At 38.9% G+C, this 18,224-nt stretch overlaps 2 protein-coding genes across 5 annotated transcripts in view; one reads left to right on the forward strand and one right to left on the reverse strand.

Moving 5' to 3' along the window:
* The window catches only part of LOC133631153 (uridylate-specific endoribonuclease C-like), a 35,124-nt gene extending 23,764 nt beyond the window's left edge, over window positions 1-11,360 (forward strand). For both annotated transcript variants that reach the window (XM_062023262.1, XM_062023263.1), the window contains 5 exons: window positions 1,026-1,125; window positions 6,000-6,111; window positions 9,058-9,179; window positions 9,249-9,361; window positions 9,510-11,360. In XM_062023262.1, the coding sequence (XP_061879246.1) occupies window positions 1,026-1,125; window positions 6,000-6,111; window positions 9,058-9,179; window positions 9,249-9,361; window positions 9,510-9,816 (754 nt within the window). In that variant the 3' untranslated portion in view covers window positions 9,817-11,360. The remainder of the gene's footprint in view (window positions 1-1,025; window positions 1,126-5,999; window positions 6,112-9,057; window positions 9,180-9,248; window positions 9,362-9,509) is intronic.
* Window positions 11,361-14,020: 2,660 nt separating this feature from the next.
* The window catches only part of cc2d1b (coiled-coil and C2 domain containing 1B), a 30,094-nt gene continuing 25,890 nt past the window's right edge, over window positions 14,021-18,224 (reverse strand). For 2 of the 3 annotated variants that reach the window (XM_062023251.1, XM_062023250.1), the window contains 4 exons: window positions 17,042-17,132; window positions 16,846-16,968; window positions 16,740-16,765; window positions 14,021-16,663 (listed from right to left, as the gene is read on the reverse strand). In XM_062023251.1, coding sequence (XP_061879235.1) covers window positions 16,754-16,765; window positions 16,846-16,968; window positions 17,042-17,132 — 226 coding nt within the window. In that variant the 3' untranslated portion in view covers window positions 14,021-16,663; window positions 16,740-16,753. Of the gene's footprint in view, window positions 16,664-16,735; window positions 16,766-16,845; window positions 16,969-17,041; window positions 17,133-18,224 lie in introns of all 3 variants that reach the window. The other variant, XM_062023249.1, reaches the window with a different exon arrangement.

Genomic DNA, 18,224 nt, shown 5'->3' on the forward strand with positions numbered 1-18,224 from the left:
CACATGTGAATAATATAAATACAGTCTATTATACAGCATTATTCACATGTGAATAATATAAATACAGTCCATTATACAGCATTATTCACATGTGAATAATATAAATACAGTCTATTATAAAGCATTATTCACATGTGAATAATTTAAATACAATCTATTATACGGCATTATTCACATGTGAATAATATAAATACAGTCTTATTATACAGCATTATTCACATGTGAATAATATAAATACAGTCTATTATACAGCATTATTCACATGTGAATAATATAAATACAGTCTATTATACAGCATTATTCACATGTGAATAATATAAATACAGTCTATTATACAGCATTATTCACATGTGAATAATATAAATACAGTATTATACAGCATTATTCACATGTGAATAATATAAATACAGTCTATTATACGGCATTATTCACATGTGAATAATATAAATACAGTCTATTATACAGCATTATTCACATGTGAATAATATAAATACAGTCTATTATACAGCATTATTCACATGTGAATAATATAAATAAAGTCTATTATACAGCATTATTCACATGTGAATAATATAAATAAAGTCTATTATACAGCATTATTCACATGTGAATAATATAAATACAGTCTTATATACAGCATTATTCACATGTGAATAATATAAATACATGTAGTCTATCTATAAAGTACCACTGATAGTCACACACACTAGGTGTGGTGAAATTATCCTCTGCATCCCCTTTTTCCACCCCCTGGGAGGTGAGGGGAGCAGTGAGCAGCAGCGGTGGCCGCGCTCAGGAATCTTTCTGGTGATTTAACCCCCAATTCCAACCCTTGATGCTGAGTGCCAAGCAGGGAGGTAGTGGGTCCCATTTGTATAGTCTTTGGTATGACTCGACCAGGGTTTGAACTCACAACCTACCGGTCTCAGGGCGGACACTCTAACCACAAGGCCACTGAGCAAAAGCGTCCAAACAAACGGCATCTTGTTAAAGACGCCGCTCAAGTCATCTGCTCTGTTCCTCAGTCAAGGAGCCAACCAGGAGTTGTCGGAGGTGCTCAACGAACTCTGGCACTTGGACGTCAACCGCCTCAAACCGGGAACTGATTACATCATTTCTCCGCAGGTCAGTACTTGGAGAATGCCAATGTTTGTTCTTGAGGGGACAAAAGGGGTGGAGAGTACACCACAGCTGACTTGGTGTAACGTAACAGTGGTCATCCCACGTGAAGCCCTGCACACACCCAGGCTCAAACCTGTGACCAAACAACAAGTCAAGGACGCTAGTCAGTAGGCTAAAACGCTGCCAACTCACTGACCGCAACAGCTCTTAAGGCAGTGCCCGCCCACAGAGTCAGCCATGCCCGCCCGGGGCTGGAAGCTGTTAATTGTGTGAATGCTCCAAAGCATTCACACATCTGGTTTTCTACAACTTCAACTTCAACTTATTATTCGTCTTCTTCTCCAGATTTTGGCAAGCTCTACCATTCAAACCGTTCCAACTTCAAACTGTTCAGCCTATTCGGGAATTGCGGGCTTTTCCCTTGACAAATTCCAAAAATTCCCAGATTTCCCAGAATTCCAGGTTTTCCGGGACATTTTTCCCCATTCAAAATGAATTGGCCATTTTTCAAACTTTCACCATTTCCACATTTTTCAACCTATTCAAACCATTCCACCATCAACACGTTCCACCATTCTCGAAATTAAAACTTTTTCCAAGTTCAAAGAAATTCCAGGATTTTCCGGAATTCCTGGTTTTCCAAAGCCATATCTCCACCCTTTTTTCTGGCGACTACTCCTCACACATTTTTCAACCCACTTCCACCGTTCCACCGTCAAAGCATTCCTCTTAATTAGGACCAAAAAAAAAGTAAGTTGTTTTTTGAACTGAATAAATTCCCGGTTTTCCCGAAATTCCAGGAATTCCGTAATACCATTTCTCAATTCAACGACTACTACTTCAACATTTCTCGACCGATTTGAAACATTTCAACACCAACCATTTCAACTCATTCAGGACATTCAAGTTTTCTTTACCATTTTCCAAAAAAATCCCGCTTTTCCCAAAATGCCACCATTTTTGGGAAACTCCCATTTAAATCAATAGGACATTTTTCAAAGATCCACAACTCCCACAATTTTCATCTGATTCAAACTGTTCCAAGTTCAAAATATTCAGCCTGTTTGGGAATTCTGTGCTCCCTTTCAACAATTGAAAAAAAATTCCAGGATTTCAGTTCAACTTCAGCATTGGAGCATTCACATGCAATTCCCTCAGGAATTGCCTCATCTAGGTTTTTTGGGGTTTTGTTTTTTTTACATTTGGACATACTTGCCAACCCTCCCGTTTTTAGCGGGAGAATCCCGGTATTCAGCGCCTCTCCCGGCAGAGACTTTCTCCCGACAAACTCCCGGTATTCAGCCGGAGCTGGAGGCCACGCCCCCTCCAGCTCAATGCGGACCTGAGACGGAGTGGGGACAGCCTATTCTCACGTCCGCTTTCCCACAATATAAATACGCTTGCAAGTTCCAAAACGAATGGAAACAAGAATTTCAGTTCATCCAGGACAGTTGGAAGGGGAAAGTGTATGTTGCCTGTAAATATGTAGAACAGACTTCTCCATTAAACACGGTGGCCGAAATGATTTCTCAGTCATGAACAGAGAAGTTAAACAGGACAATACTGCCATCTAATGGATAGATAATTCTAGTATTTCTTTTATGTAAATAAAATAAATATATATATATATAGCTAGAATTCACTGAAAGTCAAGTATTTCATACATATATATATATATATATATATATATATATATATATATATATATATATATATATATATATATATGGAATACTCGAGTTGGTGAATTCTAGCGGTAAATAACCACGCCCCCCACCCCCAACACCCCACCCCCCCACCCCCCACCTCCCGATATTGGAGGTCTATGCATTTGAAGCAGGTAAAAATAAGACGATGAGTAAGAAAGTCACGTTGACTAAGACGATAACACAAGTAACTGGCATCTTAGTTAACGTATAGATACGAGACGAAAGTGTCGACAGAAACAAAATCCAATTATATAGAATTGTGTCTTGTCGACGGGTGGGACGAGTTTGGAATGAATCCAATCACAACCTTTTAACGGCGTACATTGCTTGGATTTGAATGACGTCCCATCCGGCTTACGTCCGGCTCATTGAATATGCGTGGTGGTCGAGCAATGTCAATGGCCATTTAAAGTTAAGTTAAAGTACCACTGATAGTCACACACACACAAGGTGTGGTGAAATTATTCTCTGCATTTGACCCATCCCCTTAAAGTTAAAGTACCAATGATTGTCACACACACACTAGGTGTGGTGAAATTATTCTCTGCATTCGACCCATCACCCTTAATCACCCCCTGGGAGGTGAGAGAGCAGTGAGTAATCATTTTTGGTGATTTAACCCCCAATTCCAACCCTTGATGCTGAGTGTCAAGCAGGGATGTTGTTCCACACCCCCTGGGTGAAACAAGGGGAAAAATAATATTTGTTGACTGTGTCCTCGCTAGATTTGACCATAAAATATCATTTAAATACTTAGTTTTTTTATGATATTATGTATTTTTCCCCAATTATATTTAAAATAAACACACACATACACACATCAAAAATAATAAAAAAATCCCACTTAAGATATCCTTGGGTTTTCACTCAGTCCTGTTACCCTAACACATTACCACCTTGAGACCTCCAATATCGGGAGGTGGGGGGGGGGGGGCGTGGTTGGGGCGTGGCCAAGGGCGTGGTTAAGAGGAGAGTATATTTACAGCTAGAATTCACCAAATCAAGTATTTCACACACACATATATATATATATATATATATATATATATATATATATATATATATATATATATATATATATATATATGAAATACTTGACTTTCAGTGAATTCTAGCTATATATATATTTTTTAATTTTTTTAAATTTTATTATACATATAAATAAAAGACATACTTACTTGAATTTCAGTGTTCTGCAGGCTATCCAGTAGATGGCAGTATTGTCCTGTTTAAGAGTGTCACAACATTGCTGTTTACGGCAGACAAACTGCTTTACGGTAGACTAAACGTGACGTGTGTTGTTGTGTGTTGTTACCGCGCTGGGAGGACGTTAATGAAACTGCCTAACAATAAACCCACATAAGAAACCAAGAACTCTCTCTCCTTGTTGTGCACTCTACTCTCTAAAAGCCGTAGATGTTATGACGTCATTGGGCAGGCAAGCTGCTGGGAAAGCGGACGTGGGAACGGCTGTCCCCACTCAGGTCCACATTGAGCTGGAGGGGGCGTGGCCTCCAGCTCCGGCTGAATACCGGGAGTTTGTCGGGAGAAGGGAGGTTGTCGGGAGAGGCGCTGAATACCGGGATTCTCCCGCTAAAAACGGGAGGGTTGGCAAGTATGCCCCCTCTGAAAAGATGTGGAATAGCTTTGTTGTGCATTTCTTATTTGATGATATTTTACATATTTATCATCTATCCATCCATTTTCTACCGCTTGTCCTGAAAGCAGGTCATTAAAAGGTTGTTGTTTTGATTTCTGGCTCAATGGGGACGTCTGCTCGAAGTTTTAATGCAAATTTACAGACAACACCTGAGAGGAAATCTGTTTTAGAATGTATGAAAAAAATTGCATCTGCAGCTCACATTTTTTTCAAGGCTGACAGACCAACACATGTTTAAAATCACACTGAATTGCTTGGAGCCGAAATCGAGCGCAAACATGACATGTTTATCCATCCATCCATCCATTTTCTACCGCTTATTCCCTTCGGGGTCGCGCTGGAGCCTATCTCAGCTACAATCGGGCGGAAGGCGGGGTACACCCTGGACAAGTCGCCACCTCATCGCAGGGCCAACACAGATAGACAGACAACATTCACACACTAGGGCCAATTTAGTGTTGCCAATCAACCTATCCCCAGGTGCATGTCTTTGGAGGTGGGAGGGGCCTATCCCCAGGTGCATGTCTTTGGAGGTGGGAGGGGCCTATCCCCAGGTGCATGTCTTTGGAGGTGGGAGGGGCCTATCCCCAGGTGCATGTCTTTGGAGGTGGGAGGGGCCTATCCCCAGGTGCATGTCTTTGGAGGTGGGAGGGGCCTATCCCCAGGTGCATGTTTTCTGCGGTGGGAGGAAGCCGGAGTACCCGGAGGGAACCCACGCAGTCACGGGGAGAACATGCAAACTCCACACAGAAAGATCCAGAGGCCGGGATTGAACTCACGACTACTCAGGACCTTCGTATTGTGAGGCAGACGCACTAACCCCTCTGCCACCGTGCTGCCCGACATGTTTATCATATTCTATTATTTTTAGATGTTATGTTTTTACACTTTTTTTCAAAATATATTTGATATTCAAGTATTTTATTCATCCTGCTGTTTGAAAATGTATATTATACACTGTTTGTCTTTTTTATGTCCAGCACTTTTGGTCAACTGGGGTTGTTTTTAAATGTGCTACATGAATGGTTAAGCTGAACTGAACATTTCACAACTCACAGGAAGTTGCATCATTCACATCCTCTGCACGGCATATGAAGAAATTCACCCTTATTTTTCTGTATATTTGATTATATGAAATAAAAATAGCAGCGCAGTCCTGTTAACTAAATGATTCATGCTATTTGTAACAGTAGCATAAATACCATGTGGCTATATTTCATGTATTTGCTTGTATATGCTAAAAGCTCACACCTGTTACTTTCATTCCTGTTACTCAAAATGCCATAGGAGCCTTATACAAAGTAAAAAAAGATCATCAAATACACATTTTGAGTTGTTCAACAGAGTATTGTCGGGTTTTGAGTTGAAAAAAGTTGAGTCACAACAAGTAAATGGCACCGATTTGTGAAATGAATACAATGACGTAGTATAGCGTGGGGTACGTTGTGGGAGTAGCATTATATCTTGACCCCCAATGTTGTTGTTCCGTGTTTGTGTTGAAAATGAAGGGGCGGGCAGGCTATGTGGCCCAGGGCAGTAACTACGCCAGAGACAGAGCCAGGGCGCCACTCTTCACGTACGTCAATGAAGACAAGCTGAGGAGCATCAAGACTTATTCTCGTACGTTGAGTATCTTCTATTACGTTTGAATGTTTTTTTACTAAGTGAAGAAAAAAAGCCTCTTGTCTTCCACCTGTGCAATGATGACTATACTGTTTGCTCGGTGCTATGAGAATACATTGAAAGTACAAGATGCAAAAGCACTATTGTAGGTTTTTAGCTGATTTTGGAGGATTTGACATGATTGACATTCCACCTCCTGAAGGAGTGTCAGAGCACCACTTTTCCCGCATTTTCCTGCTCTGTATAAAACAACATTAAAATGGAACAATGGGGACAAAGTAGAACCATCAGGTCTCCACCCAGGGGCGTAACACCAAATTCTTCATAGACAAGACTCCTAAACGTCACCACCCCAGACACACACAATTGGTATGTTTATATGCACTAAAAACTAATTACAGCATTGCAGGGGACTTAGTTGAAACCAGCTTTTAAAAACACAATTAGGTTTTTGGCATTTTATATATGGGATTAACTAGAGATGTCCGATAATGGCTTTTTTGCCGATATTCCGATATTGTCCAACTCTTAATTACCGATTCCGATATCAACCGATACCGATATATACAGTCGTGGAATTAACACGTTATTATGCCTAATTCTGTTGTGATGCCCCGCTGGATGCATTAAACAATGTAACAAGGTTTTCCAAAATAAATCAACTCAAGTTATGGAAAAAAATGCCAACATGGCACTGCCATATTTATTATTGAAGTCACAAAGTGCATTATTTTTTTTTAACATGCCTCAAAACAGCAGCTTGGAATTTGGGACATGATCTCCCTGAGAGAGCATGAAGAGGTTGAGGTGGGTGTATATTGTAGTGTCCCGGAAGAGTTAGTGCTGCAAGGGGTTCCGGGTATTTGTTCTGTTGTGTTTATGTTGTGTTACGGTGCGGATGTTCTCCCGAAACGTGTTTGTCATTCTTGTTTGGTGTGGGTTCACAGTGTGGCGCATATTTGCAACAGTGTTAAAGTTGTTTATACGTCCACCCTCAGTGTGACCTGTATGGCTGTTGACCAAGTATGCCTTGCATTCACTTGTGTGAGTAAAAAGCCGTAGATATTATGTGACTGGGCCGGCACGCAAAGGCAGTGCCTTCAAGGTTTATTGGTGCTCTGTACTTCTCCCTACGTCCGTGTACCACTGCGTACAGTGGCGTTCTAAAAAGTCATAAATTGTACTTTTTGAAACAGATACCGATCATTTCCGATATTACATTTTAAAGCATTTATCGGCCGATATTATCGGACATCTCTAGGATTAACCTATCTAAAACATATCCAGATAAAGCCCTCTAAATAATTAGGATTTGAATTTTATTTTTTTCTCTAAAAAAAAAAAAAAAGTGCTAACAAATTAAAAAATAAAATGACCAGAATATCAATTTAAAGGGCACCTATTATGCAAAACCAACTTTTCTAAAACTAATTACAGTATTGCAGGGACTTAGTTGAAACCGGCTTTTAAAAACACAATTATGTTTTTGGCTTTTTATAAATGGGATTAACCTATCCATCTAAAACAGGGGTGTCAAACTCAAATACAGAGTGGGCCAACATTTAAAACTGAACAAAGCCGCGGGCCAAGGTTGAACAAATTAACCTTTAACGTACTCTACGATATGTCGTCACGTCTGCTTTTCATCCATTCTAACATCGTTCAGACCCAGTCACAAGATACGTGCGGCTTCTGTATGCACACACGAGCGAATGCGACGCATACTTCATCAACAGCCATACAGGTTACACTGAGGGTGCCAGTATAAAAAAACTTTAAAACTGTTAGAAATATACGCCACACTGTGAATCCACACCAAACAAGAACGACAAACACATTTCGTAACGCAACATAAACACAACAGAACAAATACCCAGAACCCTTTGCAGCACTAACTTCCGGGACGCTTCAAAATACACCCCCGCTACCACCCCCCCCACCCCACCCCCCCCCCCCCCCCCCCCCCCACACACACACCTTGTGGCGTCCCGGACGAGGCGGGCGTTTGGAAGACTCCCGGGAGGATTGGCGGGCCAGCTTTAGTGTTAATTTGATATCGCCTCAAGGGCCAGAGTTTGACACCCATGATCTAAAACATCTCCAGATAAACTCCTCTAAATAATTTGGATTTGAAATGATTTTTTTGTCTTTTTAAAAAAAAAAAAAAAGTGCTAACAACATTACAAACAGCAGAGACTCCGCAATTTACCGCCTTCCAGACAAAGTAACAGTAACTTTTATTTATTTATTTATTAGCCTTTATTTAACCAGGTAAAATCCCATTGAGATCAAAGATCTCTTTTCCAAGGGAGACCTGGCCAAGAGGGCAGCAGCAAGGTTACATTAAAAACAGTAAACAAACACATAAAACATCACATTTACGACATTAAAACTTGCTCACATAACACATGTGCATACAGACAAGGTAGACTGCAGTCCTTTCACAGAAGCTTTAAACTCATTCAACGTAACAAGGGTTTGAAGTTTAATATTCGATTGTAGGTTATTCCAAGCCTTCGCTGCTGAAAACCTAAATGCTTTCTTGCCCAGTTCAGTTCTTACTTTGGGGACGACAAATTGCAGAACATTCATTGAATGAAGATTGTGACTTCCTTGTTTCTTTGTTAAAAGACAAGACAGATAAGATGGAGTGATACCCAGAATGCTTTTGTAGATGAAAACATACCAATGATTGAGGCGTCGAGCACTTAAAGATGTCCAGTTAACCATTGAGTATAATACGCAATGGTGAGTAAGGGGAGCGCAGTTGGTGATAAATCTCGTGGTACACACTATCCAGTAACAGAGGGGGAGACACTGTGTAAAAGGACCCGGTCATAGCCAAAGACGTGCCATATCAAAGTCTTGATCTGTGTAAAAAGGCTGTTATGAGAATCTGAGATCCGTGGACTTACTAGCAAGTTTGCTTCATCCTTGATGCAGATTTCATCAACCTGCTGGACAACTACGAGATGTCGACCGGCGTGTCAGAGAAGGTGACGTCAGAGGAGTTCGGGGAGAACCACAAGTTTCTGGACGCCATTCTGGAGACAGAAGTTATGAAGGTGACAACACAAATCGTGTGACAGTAGACGGGCGATCAGGAACCATGTTGTTGTTTTGTGCACCGCCAGCGTGCTCACCAGTATCTGATCCAGAAGAGACAGTCTCCGCCAGACCTCACGCACTTCAAGAGACAGCTCTACGACATCTGGTTCAGATTGTACCACCGAGACAGGAGCGGAGGGTGAGCTGTTTTTGTTCCAGTCACCACCAAGTGAAGCTGAAGGCCTTAGCGTTAATAACCAAGTCTTAGCTGTGAAGGAAAAGTTTATTGGATATTTATTTACTAGTGCATGAAATGTGTGATCATTGAGTGAACTTGCTTTAATCAGAGAGGATTCTTGCGGGTTCGAGCACGTGTTTGTTGGGGAAACCAAGTATGGCCAGGAGATGATGGGTCTTAAGTACAAGACAACCTTATGTTGTATTTACTCATACTTTAAAGAATACAATACAAATAATAATTATTGTATTTTTCTGTCTTTCACCAAGTTGCAACATTTTAAGACATTTATTTCCAACAACAAAGCAACCCAAATTGCTATCAGAAGTCTTATTTGTTTATTACATTTCTGTCATATACAGTGCAGAAATACTATTAAATACATGTCAAATGTTCTTTTTTACCCCCCAAAATGATACGTATAATAAATAAATAAACATAATCAACTAGGGGAAAAAAGAAACATGCATCAGTCAAATAATAAAATAAAAAAAATAAGTACAGGCAAATACTGACATGAAGCCACAGACAACTGCACTCCTGAAGGTCCCCAACACGGTGCAGCAATAAACAAAAGCAGACAAAAGGCTGATCAATTATCTACCTTGTGTACACCGCCTTCCGCCCGAATGCAGCTGAGATAGGCTCCAGCACCCCAAGAGGGACAAGCGGTAGAAAATGGATGGATGAATATATGTGCTGCCCTCTCCTGGCAGTCATGATCAACATAACTTTGACTACGCTATTTGAATGAGTTTGAGGCTTCTGTAGCTGTTAAGTACACGGTGCAGAGCAGCAAACTCGCCTACTACCAATACAAAGTTAACAGCCATTTTTTGTTTCCACAGTTTGGTGATTATATGCCTTTAAGTAGAAATGCATTTGCAGTTTTGTCAATTTTGTTGCGTAAAAATCTCTTTTGGTAAACCTTTGTAAGAGTTCAAAACAATCACGATGCTAACTTTTGTTAGCCTGTCAATGGGATTGTCCATTGTACGTTAGCATGATCAGAATCAGAATCAGAATAGTTGTTTGAGAACGGGTTCACAAACTAGGAATTTTTCTTGGTGCAATCTTGGAATTACTGAATATTACCGAATAATTAGGAGCCAACTTTTTATCCTGTATGGTTGCATTTCTTTTTTCCCTGTTTATACCAAATCGTATTGTTGATTTAACATGATTCCTACATGTAAGTGCACTTGTATGTGTAAATCAATGTACGTTATTTTTGTGCGCTTCATTTCACAGTAACTTTAATGTGGAGACTATAAATAAACAACCTCAAGTTGTTACTTTCATCTCTAATTTAAAAGACTGTTTACATATTTGGCAAACTAAACTCCAACTTTCTGTGTTGCATTGTAGTAACAAGCAGCACCAATAGAGGGCTTTGGAGGTTTCTACATTTCCCACAATGCATTGCCAGTGGCCATATTGTTAGGCTTTTTAATTTGTAAACACACTCATTGTTGCTGATCATATATCCAGTGATAATCATAATGGTCAACTGCCACAGTTGAAGTAGGAAAAATAAAACTATCTTTTATTGCATTCCTAAGCTTCTACCATGAATTGATTAACGTGGACCCCGACTTAAACAAGTTGAAAAACTTATTCGGGTGTTACCATTTAGTGGTCAATTGTACGGAATATGTACTGTACTGTGCAATCTACTAATAAAAGTTTCAATCAATCAATCAATTCTTTCTGGACAGAGGGAAGCGGCTGATCAGAGGATGTATTGCTGCAATTAAGCGATTCGATGTGACGTGCTATGTTTGTTTAGATCAGGGGTCACCAACCTATTTGAAACCAAGAGCTACTTCTTGGGTACTGATTAATGCGAAGGGCTACCAGTTTGATAAACACTTATATAAATTGCCAGAAATAGCCAATTTGTTTAATTTACCTTTAACTCTATGTTATTATTAATAATTAATGATATTTACACTTAATTGAACGGTTTAAAAGAGAAAACACCAAAAAAAATGACAATTAAATTTTGAAACATAGTTTATCTTCAATTTCGACTCATTAAAATTCAAAATTCAACCGAAAAAAAGAAGACAACTTAAAAAAAGAATTTATGGAACATCAATAGTAATTTTTCCTGATTAAGATTAATTTTAGAATTTTGATGACATGTTTTAAATAGGTTAAAATCCAATCTACACTTTTGTTAGAATATATAACAAATTGGACCAAGCTATATTTCTAACAAAGACAAATCATTATTTCTTCTAGATTTTCCAGAACACAAATTTTAAAAGAAATTCAAAAGATTTTGAAATAAGATTTAAATTTGATTCTACAGATTTTCTAGATTTGCCAGAATAATTTTTTTGAATTTTAATCATAATAGGTTTGAAGAAATATTTCACAAATATTCTTCGTTGAAAAAACAGAAGCTAAAATGAAGAATTAAATTAAAATGTATTTATTATTCTTTACAATAAAAAAATTAATTTACTTGAACATTGATTTAAATTGTCAGGAAAGAAGAGGAAGAAATTTAAAAGGTAAAAAGGTATATGTGTCTAAAAATCCTAAAATAATTTTTAAGGTTGTATTTTTTCTCTAAAATTGTCTTTCTGAAAGTTATAAGAAGCAAAGTAAAAAAATTTAAGAATTTATTTAAACAAGTGAAGACCAAGTCTTTAAAATATTTTCTTGGATTTTCAAATTCTATTTGAGTTTTGTCTCTCTTAGAATTAAAAATGTAGAGCAAAGCGAGACCAGCTTGCTAGTAAATAAATACAATTTAAAAAATAGAGGCAGCTCACTGGTAAGTGCTGCTATTTGAGCTATTTTTAGAACAGGCCAGCGGGCTACTCATCTGGTCCTTACGGGCTACCTGGTGCCCGCGGGCACCGCGTTGGTGACCCCTGGTTTAGATAATTTCATGTAATTAAGAACATTTTGTAAGTAAAAATTAATCTAAATGTGCTTACCCTAGTTAAATAACTGACAGTAGTTGTATTGATAATGGATACTGGACTAACTTCTCTAATCAGGACTGTGTCCTCCACATAAGACAAAACTGAAGCGACATGAGAACAACATTCTCCCACCTTACAGTCACAGTGTGCTGAGATGACCTTAGATTGGTCATCCGTGATTAGGTGTCAAACTTGGGTCGGATCATTTCTCAGAGTGCATTAATCTAGCTTGGACAACACCGCGTCCACTGGGTTTATAGAGATAAACACAAAGGTCACGGACCCATCCACAAACAAACCAGTCAGAGCTTTCTAGGCTCTTTACATTTTTAAAGTCTTTCAAAGTGTAAAATGGGTTGGGTTGAAACATTAATTAGTTCACCAAGTCCGTGTGTGAAACATCGGTGAAGATGTCGCGATCTCTCCTCCACTCAGACTTGTCGATCTGGTAAGGATACACGTATCCAAATATTGCGGTTTTCTCCTTCTAACAGCGAAAGTGAAGTGAAGTGAATTACATTTATATAGCGCTTTTTCTCAAGTGACTCAAAGCGCTTTACATAGTGAAACCCAATATCTAAGTTACATTCAAACCAGTGTGGGTGGCACTGGGAGCAGGTGGGTAAAGTATCTTGCCCAAGGACACAACGGCAGTGACTAGGATGGCGGAAGCGGGGATCGAACCTGCAACCCTCAAGTTGCTGGCACGGCCGCTCTACCAACCGAGCTATACCGCTATAATAAGGAATTATCTAATGACTCGATAGTATTTCTCCATCATCTCAAAGCTCAGTGTTATTTTCTACTGCATAGATCCTAAATATAACATGTGGCGCTATGGTAAACAATGACTATCAGTGAACAAAGCCTACCAATATAGCTGCTGGTAATGCATTGTGCGATACTTGAGCAAAATATCCACATTGATATGATGTAACAAGAAAGATATATTGATACTACTGTTAGAATAATCACGTATATATTATCACACAACTTTATGCTTAAGGGCCGTTGCTATAGTTATTATCAATTGTGCTGAAATTTTATTTTTCTTTGTCTGTGCAAAGCTGGCAATCCAAAAGATTGCAAGCCAGTCTGGTATCAGTGTCTGTGTCCAGGAAGGGCCTGCTGACTGCCAAGGCAGAACACCGCCGTGACGCAGACAGAGCAGAGACAAGGCGATATCACCAGTGTCAACACATTTGCATTTCTTGTATAATCATATATTGTGTCTAACTGGATTACCCCCTTCCCACAGCGACAGCTTCAGTGATGTAACCAGGGACCTCCCAAATAAATAGAGGAAGCACGTGAGCTAGACTTTAGAGCAAAGTTTGGATCTGTAACTAGAGTACAGCCCAAATAACATCTCTCCTCAATTGAGCAAAATGTAACTCTGTCTCTGCATAATTCCTTGCTTCTCGTCTGTTTAATAGATGTCATCAGTGTTTGAACCTGACAACTACCTAAACTTTTGAAAAGATGCATGCGTCATAAACCAATCATGTAAATTATACAAGACTTCATATTGATACCCTTGCCACGGCCTAGCCGCCACAAATAGATTGCTGTTCTGTGATAACGGGATTAGTTGATAATGGGTGTGATCAAAATATTGCGAAATCCTGAAGCTTATGAAAATGTTCCACTGCAAAATGTTAAGAAAACAAGGTAGAGCAAAATTAAAACAGTTTATTTAGATGTTTTAAAGTTTCGTTTTTTATTCAAGATAGGCCACTATGTGGGAATATAACTGACATCCAGGGCGATTGTAAACAAGCAGGCCATTGCAGAAGAAGTGAAATGTATGAAAAGAATTGCGGTATCATGATGAGTCATGAGGGGGAAAGGAGAAAGGTTAATGTGATCGTGATAACAGTGGACTTAAAATAGGTGCCGACAGTTCAGAGCAAAGGTGGAGAACCTTTTTCCCATTAGGGGGAGATTTATGTTTGTCCTGAAAGCGTCATATTAAATGCTTATCATTATACAATAAGAGCATACGTACCGCATTTTTCGGACTATAAGTCGCGTTTTTTTTCGTAGTTTGGCCGGGGGTGCGACTTATACTCAGGAGCGACTTATGTGTGAAATTATTAACACATTACCGTAAAATATCAAATAATATTATTTAGCTCATTCACGTAAGAGACTAGACCAGGAGTCACCAACGCGGTGCCCGCGGGCACCAGGTAGCCCGTAAGGACCAGATGAGTAGCCCGCTGGCCTGTTCTAAAAATAGCTCAAATAGCAGCACTTACCAGTGAGCTGCCTCTATTTTTTAAATTTTATTTATTTACTAGCAAGCTGGTCTCGCTTTGCCCGACATTTTTAATTCTAAGAGAGACAAAACTTAAATAGAATTTGAAAATCCAAGAAAATATTTTAAAGACTTGGTCTTCACTTGTTTAAATAAATTCATAATTTTTTTTTACTTTGCTTCTTATAACTTTCAGAAAGACAATTTTAGAGAAAAAATACAACCTTAAAAATGATTTTAGGATTTTTAAACACATATACCTTTTTACCTTTTAAATTCCTTCCTCTTCTTTCCTGACAATTTAAATCAATGTTCAAGTAAAGTTATTTTTTTATTGTAAAGAATAATAAATAAATTTTAATTTAATTCTTCATTTTAGCTTCTGTTTTTTCGACGAAGAATATTTGTGAAATATTTCTTCAAACTTATTATGATTAAAATTCAAAACAAATATTATGGCAAATCTACAAAATCTGTAGAATCAAATTTAAATCTTATTTCAAAGTTTTTTGAATTTCTTTAAACATTTTTGTTCTGGAAAACCTAGAAGAAATAATGATTGGTCTTTGTTAGAAATATAGCTTGGTCCAATTTGTTATATATTCTAACAAAGTGTAGATTGGATTTTAACCTATTTAAAACATGTCATCAAAATTCTAAAATTAATCTTAATCAGGAAAAATTACTAATAATGTTCCATAAATTCTTTTTTTAATTTTTTCAAAAAGATTCGAATTAGCTAGTTTTTCTCTTCTTTTTTTCGGTTGAATTTTGAATTTTAAATAGTCGAAATTGAAGATAAACTATGTTTCAAAATTTAATTGTCATTTTTTACGTGTTTTCTCCTCTTTTAAACAGTTCAATTAAGTGTAAATATCATTAATTATTAATAATAACATAGAGTTAAAGGTAAATTGAGCAAATTGGCTATTTCTGGCAATTTATTTAAGTGTGTATCAAACTGGTAGCCCTTCGCATTAATCACTACCCAAGAAGTAGCTCTTGCTTTCAAAAAGGTTGGTGACCCCTGGACTAGACGTATAAGATTTCATGGGATTTAGCGATTAGGAGTGACAGATTGTTTGGTAAACGTATAGCATGTTCTATATGTTATAGTTATTTGAATGACTCTTACCATAATATGTTACGTTAACATACCAGTTGGTTATTTATGCCTCTTATAACGTACACTTATTCAGCCTGTTGTTCACTATTCTTTATTTATTTTAAATTGCCTTTCAAATGTCTATTCTTGGTGTTGACTTTTATCAAATACATTTCCCCAAAAAATGCGACTTATACTCCAGTGTGACTTATATATGTTTTTTTCCTTTTATTATGCATTTTCGGCCGGTGCGACTTATACTCCGAAAAATACGGTATGTTCAATGTTTCAGGGCTTGATATAGGTTACCCTGCTTTAGCGGTAAATGTACCTTTACTTGCCAAGATGGCTTTTTGTACCACAGTTCTTAAAAAAACAAGATAAGTTAAGCGATGCTATTCTGTGTGCAGTTAGAATGTCAAAATCATCAGAGTAACTAGTGCTAATTTAATTTGTGCTTGTAGGTGTATACATCATGCAACCCCACCAATGAGTAAATAATGTCTCCAAATGTAGTCTTAAGACCATAATAAAACTAATTTTCCAACTGGCACTGGATAGTGACACCGGTGCACATGTACGAGAAAATAAATTACCCTCACCGTAAACTAGTTTTATGTGAAGTAACAGTGTAATATATTACTCTGAAGACAGAAAGAGATGAAAAGTGCTTTGGCAGCAGCGTTTCATTCGTCCCAAGATGCAGGATTTGACAGCAACAGTGATTACTTTGGTATTAGTGCATAGATACCACAGTACAGTCTTCGATAACATCCATATTTCATGAAGTCATATTTTTTGCCAGCAGGTCAATGTTAGCTCTACGAGCGACTCAGCCAGCCGCGCTTCTCATGGCCAGCAGACGTCGCTAAAGGGCGCTACTGACCTGGCGAGGCCAGGAAAGGAAGTCAAGTGTCTTGCAATGTGCAAAGTGTTTCTGATTGGTTTCCTTCAACCTGCACAAACATTTGGAAAAAAAACATCTAAGTTTTTGGTGTGATGTCACCAAAATATTGTTAAGTGCTTACACGCCTTGAAAGAAACATCTAGAGGAGAACCTAGAGGTAAAGAAAAGAAAAACAAGTCTTAAGTACTGCTGAACAATCATAATGAAATCACACATGGACACAAAGGCTACCTGAGACTGGTCGATTACCAGCCAGCGCTCGGTGCTCGCCTGCATGTCCTGTCCGTTGAGGGGCTCCCGAAGTTGCACCCGGACTTCCAGGCGACCGCCAGTAGGCTTGCGGCCGTCCATCACCTGACAGGAGGCGATGGCAACCTCTTAATAAGTCATTAAAGGCATTAATGAGCTTCAGAGTGCTGCTGCTGACCTCCACGATCTCCCTGATTTCACTGTGGGACTCCAGTTTGTCCATCCTGACGTGCGCCGTCCCGATCGGCTTGTCGCTCCGCAGGAAACCACTTTGAGAAAGTTGCCCAAGTGAGTCAGCAAGGATTGTTTGCGTAACACTTTTCACACATTAAGGCTCAAATCGAATACCCCTCCTCCGCACTTGTTTTTGCCCTCCCTCCTTGGTTTTGCACGTTCACGTCAATCAAGAGGCGTTCAAATTATCCGCCAGGTAGGGGGGAAAGGCAAAGTGCCTTTCTCAAAGTGAAGTGAGCTTGCAGACATCCCTACACTATAGAGCAGACCTGGGCATTCTGCGGCCTGCGGGCCGCATCCGGCCCTTTGTGCGTCCCTGTCCGGCCCGCGTGAGGCCAATTATAAATTACAAAATACATTTTAAAAAGTATCTATGTCGAGTGTGCAATACAACGGTGCTGCTTTTGTTTTGAAAATCGTTATTTGTATTACTTCCGTGTGGACGTATGCGTGTGCGCGATTGTGAGTGAATGTGAACAGCTGCAATCATTAATTACAAAATAAAGTTGAAAAAACATCTATGTCGTGCGCGCAATACAACTGTGCTGCTTTTATTTTGAAAAGTATTATTTATGGGCGTGTGTAACCTGCGAGTGAAGGTGCACATGCAGCGACAAGTGATGCACGGTTTACACCCGAGACGCTAAAAAGAGAAAAGTTGATGAAGGATGGCGTGTTTCCAACAAGACATGGACTGCCAAGCAACGTTCCCTCTAAGGTGCGTGCCTGCGCAATTGCACACTGCTCAAGCGTCTGCTGCGCGCAGCAAATATATGCCGCGCACCAAATCAAATCCCATCTGAATTCTAAACAAAATAAACATATTTATTCTATGTAATTTTGCTATGCAACTTTAAGTGACAGTGACAACAAGCGGCCCTAACGGTGTTCGTCAACACCGTTCAATTGAACACCGTTCAATTATTGTAACGTCTATCCAGATGCTTCGAGGACAGGAATTATATCGATCACTTTATTGAGCAAAACTGTTTATATTCGGCCATAACCACACCAAAAACATGAGTAAAACACTTCTATCTGGAAAAACTAGTCATTTTCTGCCGTACAAACCAGGCCAAAACCAACTTGTCATCTGTCACCAACACGCATAGCACTAAACCACTGGT

Source organism: Entelurus aequoreus, linkage group LG16, assembly GCF_033978785.1.
Source record: "Entelurus aequoreus isolate RoL-2023_Sb linkage group LG16, RoL_Eaeq_v1.1, whole genome shotgun sequence".
In the NCBI taxonomy this organism is placed as follows: Eukaryota; Metazoa; Chordata; class Actinopteri; order Syngnathiformes; family Syngnathidae; genus Entelurus; species Entelurus aequoreus.